This window comes from Plectropomus leopardus, chromosome 1, assembly GCF_026936395.1.
Source record: "Plectropomus leopardus strain MGB_pleo_1.0 chromosome 1, ASM2693639v1, whole genome shotgun sequence".
NCBI classification, from domain to species: Eukaryota; Metazoa; Chordata; class Actinopteri; order Perciformes; family Serranidae; genus Plectropomus; species Plectropomus leopardus.
The window spans coordinates 34372840-34385206 of record NC_142176.1 but is presented as its reverse complement, the minus strand read 5'-3'; the positions used below and the strand labels follow the sequence as shown (position 1 = coordinate 34385206).

Sequence of the window (12367 nt, the reverse complement as noted above, 5' to 3'; positions counted from 1 at the left end):
TACTATACTGTATGATTTTTACTATGTCACATTTATGCAGAGAGATGAAAAATTGTGAACACATTCTGCCTGTTGTCACAGCCCAGACACAGTGAGCTTGACAAAGAGGGAGGCCACACAAGATTTAAAGTAATTCAAAGATATTTTATTTGAAACTAAGACAACTACATGATATATGCACCTGTCGTCTGTACATCAGTGGTGTTTTTTTTAATGTTGAATGTATGTTTTTTTGGTGGTGTGAAGCCTACAAAGGATATATGATATTGGTGAGAAAGACAGAATGAGGAGCCAGCCTAAATATCCCAAAGGCTCATCTTGTCCAGATACAGGTCATCCAGTTATTGGCTCCTCCCATCTCCACCTGCAGTCAACCTGTTAAGGGAAAAAAACAGAATACAACAGAAGAAGGGCCTCACCCTGTTTTGTTCACTTCTCTCTGGTCTTTCTTTCCCTCATCTTCCTGATTCCTGTTTTCTTTGATTTTCTCCAGAACTTATTACAGTCAGCAGCAGACTGTGCCGCATCATGCTGTGGATGAAGTGGAAGATGGTGGCGGACTCCCTGCGTGGACGAAGAAGGAGGCTGCCCTGTTCCCTCTGGTTCCTCCTGCTGTTCGCGGCTGGAGGTCTGGTTCTCTTCATGCACCAGCGGGATCTGTCAGAGATGGTCCAGCAACATGGTCCAGGTTAGTCCCCACTTCCCCTAAAACAGCCCACGTCTCTACACCGTAGAGAGGATTTTGAGGGAAACTAAAAACTGTCTGAAGTCAAGAGTCAACGGGATGGAGAAGGTCTTAAAAAAGCTCTTAGACTTGAGGGGAGGGGGATAATACTAATTTAATTTTTGTCTAATTGGTTTCACACATTTCAGCAAAAACGCTGCCAGAGCAATCTATAACTGCACAGATCAAAATTTTATTTTCATTTTGTGCTAAATCATCATTCTTATCATCATCATCATGTGTAACATGTTTCCAACATAATTCACACATCTGTCCAAACTCCCAAAACAATATTACATGACAATATAATGTAACTGTATCTTTAGATACATTTTTTAAAAATAATTTATGATTTATGATTTAAACACAAACCAGGTAAATAAAAATGTAATTTAAATCCTCTTATCCTATTAAAGTAGAAATATAGAGGCTTTAAAATAAATCAAACACAAAAAGTACAATATAATACACATTGTGATATGTATTGTTTTGTATGCATGCATTTACTGCATCACAATTTAAAAAAGCAAGATAGGATAGATCCTTAATTAGTCCCACACTGGAAATGAAATTTGCATTATTACACAGCAAATGGACATCAAAGCAAGGAATGTGCAAAATACATAACCAAAAAGAACAAAACAAATATTATAAACAAGACACAAAACAGATAAATAAATTTACACTATCTGTACATGGATAATTGTACATTGTGATAAATTGCATGTTATGATAATACAATTGCACAGTGTAATAATGAAATGGCACAGGTTTACATCCAAAAGCATGTCTTAAAATGTTATAAATCTATCAGTCTTTAATAAGTACATTGTTTATTCTGACTCCACAGATAAATTATTACTGATTACCAGGATCCATGATTACCCAGGACCCCAACATGGGGGTTTGTGAGCAATTTTTTAGTTCTATGCAATAAATGCCATAACAACATTAAATTTGGCTCAATAATTTGGTCAAAAGATTATAATTACAGTATAAAGAAAAACAAAGAGCAGAAACTCTTTGAGGCCCCTCTCAGCCCTTATGATAGCCACAACATAGTTCAGTCCGCTCCTGCAGAAGGATTTGTCAAATGTGCAACTACAGCCAAGTGAGTGACTGCTTATGCTGCTGGAGCATCAACATACGCTGTCATGTCTTTCCACAAGAAAGGGAAATCAGGGTTCTAAAATGGAAATAAGAAAAGAAAGAAAAGAAAGAGAAAAAAAGCAAACTGAGGGAAACATCTTTTGACTGATTTCTTTCAAAAGTAAGGTGAGCCAAATGTTTTAGCTAAAATCAGCAGTTTGAATCCAGTCAGACAGCTGTGAATTTAGCCTTGACATAAACTAAACAAACATAAATTACTCAGTATTATTGATGAATAAGAATCATAGCTACGTTTGGCATTATATTTATTAACAGTCAACACTAGCAGAGCTTAACATAATGAACATGTATGGCCCTCAGTTTCAGAAAAAGCCAAAGAAAGAGGAGCAGCGGCAGGTCCCTCATCATCTCCTGCTAATGTTGCCGAGGACAGAAAACAAGGTGAGCTCATGAAGAAGCTACCAAAAGTTATTACAAGCAATTATTTCACATCGTGGTGTCAGGGATCTTGACCGTTTAACTTTGAAGTGATATCTAGCCTCTTTCACAGTAAGTTAACAAGACATGTTTGCCATATTTACAATCTCAAGAGCCTTATAATACTACTGGCTCCATGCTAGCTTAAAAACTTAGCCTTCAAAATACAGTATTGTAGATGCCAGATGCTCCACCATCATTTCCAGAGGGTTTAAAGTAACATTAGGTGATCAAGAAGGAGGATAGTAATTCCAAATTTAAGATCATGGTGATGAGAATCTAAGTAAAATAGAATCTAACTTGTGAGTGGTTTAATTATGTTCAAAATAGTCCTACCACTAAGCTAAAAGTTTATTTGTTTTTTCTGAGATTTAATTTTAAACAATATCATGTAACATTACCTATCAGTATTATTTAGCAAAGCTTAAAATCATGAACCAAATATGACTCAGTTTCAGAAACAGCCAAAGAGAGTGGAGCAGCTGCAGGTCCCGTGTCATCTGATGTTAATCCTACCGAGGACGTGAAAAAAGGTGAGCTCATCACTAGTGTCAGTTTCAACTGAAAGGAGTTCTGTGGGGGCCCAAAAACTGCTTATACTTGGGGTCACATCCCCTGATCACAACACAGAAAACAAGGTGAAGAGTTGTGACGCATTTCAGTGTTATCCAGCAGAGAGAAGCATAGACCTTCCAATTCTAAATCAATGCACTGTCATTAGTTTTGCAGGAGGAGGTGCAAGTGGTGATGCTTTATCCATACCAAAATGAAAATACAGGAATGTAGCAGTGTTGAAATTTAACGAGACATTGAATGTGGTTTCATGATCATCAATATTTTGACCTCTTAACTATAGGATTGAACTTACGTAGCAAGTCTGTCACGTCTGATATCATCACTGTAGATTGAAAGCCCATGTGGCTTAATGATGCTTTCTTGTCTAATGTTAATAAGAGTATTAAAGAGTAGAGCCCTTCATGGAGATCGAGCCCTCCATAAATACAGTCACAAATACAGTCATTTCATGTGGTCCGAATGCTGTCACTCTATTAATTAGCTGTAAGTAGTGCTAATCTGCGTTGTAAATATAGTTTAGGCTGCTGCAACACTGACTAGTATGTTTAGAATTCTGTTATAAGATAGCATTAGCACAAATAGCAACAGAAACTCCACAATGGAAGGGGTCGGGGTGCTGGATGGAACAAACAAACACAGGGCTTTCACCCAGGAAAACTGTGTTTGTGTCCCGGGTAAACCAAAAGTCAGTGTTGAGTTATTTAAACTGTGTAACATATGTCGTATGGACTGTGTTATAAAAGGTATGTGACATATGTCAGGTGACATACATACTTTTTAAGCCAAACCATGATGTTTTTTTTAAACCCACCAACCACAGTATTAGTACCCAAACCTTATGAGAGTGAAATGTAATGAAACTTCTCCCCAAAACAATAGCCATTTATAAGCTGATAACACTTTGAACATACTAGTCATTGCAGCAGGAGCCTAGAACACTGATAACCACAAATAACGCCTATTTAACATTTGAAGTGAGCAATCATAGCCTGAGCAACAACCATATCCTCGGCCACAGCTTCACCCAACACGGCTAGGCAATGTAGCAACAGGGATGATTATAGCCGGTGGCATCGCAGTCAGAGTTTCCAATGAGATCGAGGGTGGCCGTACATTTAATTTCCAAATGAGTCAAACCTTTGTCCCCAGAACGGCATCCAATGTGCTTCTGCTTGGCACACAGCATTAAGGAGATTGGGGTTTAAGCAGCCGTGATGGAAGAGTGTCCTGAGCGTGTAAAACTAAGCTGCTTCATGTCTCAGAAACAAGAGATCAGCGGCTCGCTTATGTGCCTCTTTGGCTTGTACAACACTTTCCACCTAAATGAGAGTAGGATTAGTTGCACGTTGCTGCTGTTGCTGGACTGGCCCCTGACTTTGTCTTCAACTCAGATATTTTTACCTGAGGGACTCACTGGTGATATTTAGCTTCTTGATTTCACAAATTACACATTGTGGTGGTTATTCTACAGTATATTGTCCTTTTGGATTGAACTCTTTAAGAACTCAATTTTACTCTTTTATGTTTGTATCATGAAGTCCAGTAAGCTGTAAATAAACAATGTGTTTGTGGATCTAAAAGAAAATACCACTGAACTGGTCCAGCAGGTTCTCTGGGGACAAAAACCATCAACTGAACCGAAACTTAAACCCACAGAGTTGCAGCGCTATTGTGTGTCAACAACACTGTGAATCATTACAAATATCACAGCAGTGTCACATTCTACAGCAATGAGAGCCACTTAGCCAGAGGGGAATCTCCCCACCCTCTAATTTTCCCCTGATTGTCAGATGCTTTCAGGCACGTTGTCAGGAAGGAAAAAAAAAAGGCCTTTCACAATTATACAAACACACACAGGACGCACACAGAGAAACACGAATGCAAAAACAGACAGACACACACACACACACACACACATCATGTAAAAAATATAAAAGTGTATTTAATATTCACGACCAAATCAGACCAAGACCCAAAAGAGCTTTAAAAAGTCGGTTCATGCATGAGAATTGCACCAAACTGATTTTTTGTGTAAAAAGAACTAGGTGTGAAAAAGCAGGTGTGAGATACTGTGACTTACATCACTTTAGTGAGACAACATTTTTCAATAGTCAGTATGGATAGTGTCAGTGGAAGTACTCAATTTTAGTTTGAGGTCATGTTTTATGTCCTGTTGTGTTTGTTTGCTTGATGTAATTGTGTTGTGTTTTCGATTTCATACATTTGACATTTAACAGGCTCATTTATTTAGTTTGTTCACATTGGTTCTATGTTCTGTTGAAGTAATTGATATAAGCACTTTCACTGAAAAGTGTATTTCTTGTGTATTAAAGGCGTCTTTTTTTCCATAGTGTTCTATTTTCAAATTTTCAGTTATGATAATATTGTATTCACTAAAATCTGGAAACACATCAGCATCACTAAAACAAAGTCTAATGAGGTAAAACATACAGGCAGCAAGGCTATCAGGTTACAGGTTGTAAACATGCCAACAGTTCTAGATTATCTTATCTTTTATTTACACAGAAAGAAAGTGAGTCCTTTATTGGACACAAAACTACAGCAGGTACGTTAGGACAAAGTTAGATTGCCAAGGTGTTTAAAACAGACCATTTTTTTCTTTTTTTTTGTCCTCCTCACACATCATTGTCATGTGTTTTCATTCATATTTACTAGTATCTCTTGGAATCCAGTGCGGCAACAAAAATTGTGGGGCTGAAGCTTCTTGGTGGTCTTAAAGCAAGCTTATATCACTCTTTGTTAACACCTACTCTTGTCATCTTAAATGTCAGCTGTTTAGAAGAGCTTACCAGTTTCATAAAGCATGAACATTAACTGTACATAGCTGCATACTGTTTTCCGTATCTTTTTTTACGCATTAGTGAGCACTTGACATTGATTTATTGACGATAATTGTCAAGTGAGTTGACATTTAACATGCGTACATTGGAGCAGCTGTTTGGGGGAAACGTCTCTAACAAGCCTCAGGTCATTGATGCTGCAGGATCAGATATTTATAATTACTGTTGCAAGAACAGTTCTATATTAAGACTGATTGAGGGAGAGAGTAAATTAACATTGTCAGTTTGTCATCACACCTTAGCTGCAAATAGCATGATGCAAATAGATCTTTATCTTTTTTAGGCCCTCAACACTTTTCCACTCCACTGTGTCTAAAAGGGCCATTTTCAAAATGTATACATGTTACTCCTATGGTCTAAGACAGTCCAAAATATTAGTAAACACTGCCATCTCTCTCACAAATTTAAAGACTAGAGAGTAAAAACTCAAAATTGGGATAACGTCTGGAGCTGCTAAATTAACAGTGAATTGGGAATGATGTTGTAGATGACACTGAGAGCAGCCAGGGGAATGTTCTGAATATATGGGCATGTTTTTTTTTTGCATAACTGAGAACGCTAGAATAGAATAAAGCTTGCATGAGTATAAAAAAGAAAATAAAATCAGTGGGTCCACAAGATCAGGCTCTCATTCATTGTGTATGAAGCAGCTTGTTTTTGGCTTTGAGAGAGAGTAGCTTATGTTCGAACATATTGGTTGAACTTTTCTTGAAGAGGGAAATAACATAATGGGTGTCTTAATTTGGGTGGTGTTTATTTTTTTATTTTAACCTTTATTTATTCAGTTAATCTCATTGAGACACGGGGTCTCCTGTTTCAGATAACAACATACAATGGCAATTGACAATTAGTTAAAGACAGACAGATTAATCAGAACGGTACACACAGCATAGGTCAAAAAGTGCCAACTGGGAGCAGATTAAAAATACTAAAAACAGGAAAACTTTGGTGTCAGTTTCAGGAATAATAACATTGGTTGATTTCTTTTTTTGCTCTCTTTTTCTCTTTCATATTTGACAAAATCTTCCTCCAGCTCTCCAGCTCAAGTTATCTTTACTGTCAATTAAAAGCTGTGTTTAAATTTCCAAATCTCCAAGGAATAACTAGTCGGATATTGACATCATTGACATTAATAAATTCTAAATAATTTCACTTTTCTGTAGTTCACCCTTTCAACGGAAATGGTAGCTATCTAGTAAACAAGTATTCGTTTGTGAACATACTAACATAATGAACACACTTGCATCAGGACATCTTTTCATTATGATGCATTAAGTTCTGTATAAACCGTTAATCCATCGCCTGATATCACTGGACCAAATCACAAATGCGAGTTGCCGGAGCATATAAGACATGATCTTGCAGATTTGTCTGGTTTTCAGGGTTGTCCATTCATGCTTAGCAAAATTAAAAGGGCATTTATTAAATTGCAATATCATATCATTCTACCATAATAAACAATCAAGCAACAAGCTGTATCATGTTTTATTGGAAAAGAAAAACACTTAAGGGACCGACCTCTTTTCAAAAAACCATCATCATAACAATAGATCCTGTTGATCGGAAAACTATGTGACCATATGTGTTGCATGTTGATATGTTAAAGTATTGGTCTTGTTGTCAGTAAGAAGAATATACTGCTTTTGTTTACTTGTTACCAAAACTGAATAACTGCTGACAATGGAAGATATAGCAGCGTTTCATTGATGATTTCTCTCCCTTTTGATTACTAGCCATTTTTCAAGCATGTAGTGTATCTTAGAATAAGTTTTGCAGCCTAAGCACATCCTTTTATCTCATCTGCTATATCGCAACTTGAATATTGAAGTGAGAATTCGAGTTTACTAAATCATGCATGAGACTGTGTGCTGTATACAGAACGCAGCAGCTACACAGTCTTCCCAGCCCCCTTGCTGAAGCACAATGAGCAAGCAGTTTCTTTGCCTTAAGCTATGGTGCTTCACCCCAGCAGAAGCTCATATCTAATAGAGCTGAGTTATAATACATTGGGTGTCAGCTTTTATCTGCCTCCCCCTCCTTCTCCACCTCTTTATTTGGCTTGCAGTGCGCTTTAGAGCTTTGTATCCCATGGTTTAGATGGCCTGCACAATGGTAGCTGTGAAAACTGCAGTTTAACTGGCAACAGTCTCCCCCATGATCCATCCCAAGTAATTGTTTAAGGACAATTGGAGAAACAGCAGCCGGCTTCTCAGGGAGAAGAAGCACCTGAAGAGCTAGCAGTTCAGATAAATTGTCTGCACACATTTACACCTTGGGGTATTTTTCAGATCAGCGTAGCAGTGAGGACCAAACTGCTCTGGTGAGTGGAAGATCAGCCTGCGTGTCGCCTCACAAACTTTAATGCAGAGTAATACATAGATAGAGAAGAGGAGGCGAAGTTCTTGCCCCAATGACTGTGTGCTAGGAAAATTGTGTGTTTAGTAGCCATCAAGTGGATAATAACATGCCATTTGTTAAGTGCTTTGAACAAACGTAGCCTACATTACCTTAAGTGCATACAGTTTAGCATTGCTGGCCTCAGCTGCCTGTGGCTCTGTGGTTGGTACCGGGATCACACTAGACAAAAATGTGCTCTTTATTTGTATACATAATGCTTTATCTTACTTTAAATAGGGGAATATAACATTTTAATTAAAAAAAACAATAGTGTACATTGAAACTAAAAGGCAGAATGAGTAGGGTATGGCTGCTTGCTCTAGGTGTAAATATTGCGCTGTTATGCCGCCTTGTCATTCTGTATATAAGGTACGTTGGCGCAATAAGGGGAAAGAGTGGTCTCGCCTTTGAGCCACCATGGGTGTAGTAACAGCGCTGAAATGGTGTCTTTATGAATAGGATAGCCAGCAGGACGGAACAATGGGCAGGACAGGTGTGATGGTTTGAAGACGTGTTATGTTTGTGACCCACTACGGGACATTTGAAAGCAGTAGCAGTTGAGTGGCTAACTCAGCAGCATTAAATCTCCGTAAATTGGGAAAACAATGAGATTCAGGGGCTCGTTACCCTCCGAGCAGAGGGCGAGATCAGCCTGCATTTAATGGAGATGGTAAATAACTGTTAATTGCCATGATATGCCTTTGGTATTGTTTGGAAAGTCCTTCTGACGCATATGTTATATAGCACACTAGAGGCCAACACTATTTTGTTACATGTCTTGCAAGTCACACCTCTTGATTCTGCGATGCCGGCATGCATTATGTAATCACACACAAATGATGCCACTGTGATTTGGAGGCATAAAAGAAGCGTCTCTGCAGATACAGACGCCTGCACAAACTTCCAGTGAGGCACAGTTGATGTATGTGAGGGATTTTTTTTGTTGGGACTCTTTACATTTTTTTTTTTTTTTTTTTTTTTAGTTTATTTTATTTTCTTATTTACTCAAATCCTTTTTATTCAGCCTTTAACACAAACTTTGACCTATGCGAACATTATTTTCAAATGCAAACCCCACCAACTCACCTGTAGGGTGAGAATACACAGTCTGATAGTTAAATTCACAAAATAAACGAGAATGATGTAAGAAACTGATTTCTTGCTCTTATGCACCTGTTTTAGTGTTACTATATCAGCTTGTGTTCTGCATTTTTAGATGAATACGTTTTTTAGTTAGTTGAAGACTGCTCTGATGTGTGGCTTTCAGTTAAGATTTTCAAACAAGGATGCTAAATTGAAGTAATTAGTTATGCATGCTTTTTTTTTTTATCAGCCCATGTTGCCATACCCAGCATCCTCCAGCTGCAGAATGCAGGTGTCAGCAATGTTCAGCATGAAAGTGCCCTAACACCTACCTGATGAAATAAAAAACAAGGATGTGAACACAAGTAATTTGTGTAATCAAATCCCTACAAAAACTAGAATTCAGCTATGGTGGAAGATTTCAGATAAGTCTGGTTGGATTATAGAATATTCATATATTTCTAATCATTAGATCATTGTCCTTATCATGTCAGACTGCTATTCAAACAGGTATTCCCTCGTAATGGCTATAATCACTCTTTTTTATCATAACAGTGGATGAAATTACTATGTGTAATGTGAGTGAGATTGCTTGCAGTGATGAACCCACAGAGAATTATCACTGCACTCAGCAGTTCCCCTCAGCTCTGTGTGAGTGTTTAAACTTATGTCAGCCCGGTGCTTGGTTTTCCCAGCCCGCATCTTTACTCATTTGGTTCCCTCTCACCATTCTCACAGCGTCATTTGTTAGCCATAGCAGTTTTCTTTACTGTAAGCTCCCTCCAGATAGCAGACAGACAGTTAGACATTAGCTGGTGAACATATGTGGGACATCTTGCAGCTAAAGAGCCAGATAAAAGAGTGGAAATATGCAGTAATAAAGACTTAGGTGGCCATGAAATACAACTACAAAGGAATGCCACCATAACTCTATCTGCTTCCGGAGCAATGAGCTAAGAAGCTTTTCATACCAATTTAAAAAGTGATTATATGTAAAATGTGCAGGGCTTATGGGCATATATTGGCAGAAATGCTAAGTAATATTCTTAGCTATGTTTTCATTAGTTTATAATCACCTGAAAATAAGATTTTTTGTGGAATGTTGTTTCAGTTATCTCAAAATGAGCCATTATACTGTATCTACACACGGGGAGGTCATCTCCCACAGAGCCTGCCATGTTGTTTCTACAGTGGCCCAGAAAGGGCAAATCAAACACTGGCTCTAGACAGGGCAATTCATTTTTTCATTTTGGCCATTGCGTTTATACATGCTAGGCTTACAGGAGAAATTTTCGTTTTGCTACCTTACTGTTGGATTCTAGTAAAGCCTACACACTGGACCTTTAATGTCAATTAGAATTTCTTAACTTTCTGTGTTTCCACCATTCACAAGCTGTATGGATTGACAAAATAGAAACATCTTATAACAAAGAAGATGTCATCAACACTTTTGATTTTGTTTTATGTCTAGTGTGGATGACATCTACTGTAACTGTAGAGGGGGGCTGGCACAGTGAAAGGCCAAGATCTGAAAATGTCAGACTCCATTGACTGACTCTTCATGAATGAAGTATAAAACTCGCACAGCACTACTTCCCGTCCAATGTTACATGTAATCCCTTGATATACTGTAGCCCAGTCAATTCCACTACTACTTCTGCTATTTAGAAAGACATGGAGACGTAAAAAGTCTGTATTGAGTGATGCAACATTCAGGCAGCATGCCATACAGTAAGCTGGCAGCTGCAGAGGAAGCACAATGTTCAATAAATCACTGAAGAATAAATAGTATAAACTGCCGGAGACATGGAGACAAAAGACTAGACATGCAGGAGAGGTTAGGGAGATACTGGGGGAAGCCCGGAGTCAGAGGTGGTGATCAAGATAAACAATATCTTTAGATGCACACAGGCTTTTTTTTCTTTACTTTGATCATGCCAAGTTTATCCTGAAACACTTTGCTTTTAAAAAGCAGGCCATTTCAAATACAGTAAATGGAAAAAAAAGGAATAAAATTAATCATCTGGCTGTCCACTGTTGGCGACCCCCCTCCAACCTCCCTTCCCTCTATCTCTGTCCACATGGAGCCTGCCAGGAAGCGGGCATATTGTTTCATGCTCGAAGGTAAAATTTGATCTCTCCGTCAGAGGTCCAGTAATCCCTTAAGCCTTGTCTGTTCTCAAAGTCCAATTTAGCTGTCTCTTAGTGTAATTAAATTGTGCTGATGACCCTCGGAGCGTTGCAACTGCAACATATTTGAATGCAAATCCTCCGCTGGATGTTTATGGAAAAAGCAGAATGTTATTTTACCCCGATTTTCCATTCTTTCATCTGTGTGTGCAAAGCTTCTTTAACAAAGCCTGTTTCTGATGTGCTGGCACTATCCCCTCCATTCCTCTCAGAGCAGGAAGATCATTGGAAAGCAGTTCTTGGCAAAGGCAGCTCCATTACAGTGATTTTTAACCGACCTTAAGTTTAATTTACTCCATGAGAAACAAGGGGTCTTCTATCTTTGGAGCATAATGACATACCTTGATTAGAATGCTATAGCAGTGCAGACCAAGCTTTGCCATCCTGCTCAGTGTTGGGATCACATGACATCTGGCATGGGGCATTCCAGCAAGTATTATAGCCACCGCGATTCCATATTCAGCTCTGCCTTCCCCTGTTCCCTGGGAGGAACAGGGGAAGGCAGACCTTACGGGAGGCCTCTGGGATCCCCTGAAAAGAAGAAAAAAAAAAAGGAAAATAAACAGACTATTCTCATGCATGGGTATCAGGTGCATGCATCACCGTCTCTCCAGCCTCTTCCAGACTTTGGCCATGTCAATTGGATTTAAAATGGAGCCGCTCAGAGGCAACTGCAAGGTCATGTGGTTTTCCATTAACATTAATGCCCGGGGTTATGCCACAGGAGCCCAGCAACATAATCTGTTTTCCCTGCCATCTGATCCTGCTCACCAATGGCCTCTACTATATGCCAATCTATACAAATAGATTTTATTTTTCACATTTGTGCTCCTGCAGAGGTCAGTGTAAAAAAAATGTGGATAGTTACAAAAAAGAGCACTTCTGAAAACTTAGGGATAGCTTTTTAGAATATGTAGCCCTTTTTACACAGTGATCTTCCCTTCCTGCC

At 38.6% G+C, this 12367-nt stretch overlaps 1 protein-coding gene across 2 annotated transcripts in view; it reads left to right on the top strand.

The window, feature by feature from the left end:
• Window positions 1–12367, top strand: part of chst8 (carbohydrate (N-acetylgalactosamine 4-0) sulfotransferase 8) — a 209609-nt gene that overhangs the window by 55850 nt on the left and 141392 nt on the right. For both annotated transcript variants that reach the window (XM_042488543.2, XM_088080560.1), the window contains 3 exons: window positions 494–688; window positions 2195–2275; window positions 2764–2844. In XM_042488543.2, coding sequence (XP_042344477.1) covers window positions 529–688; window positions 2195–2275; window positions 2764–2844 — 322 coding nt within the window. In that variant the 5' untranslated portion in view covers window positions 494–528. The remainder of the gene's footprint in view (window positions 1–493; window positions 689–2194; window positions 2276–2763; window positions 2845–12367) is intronic.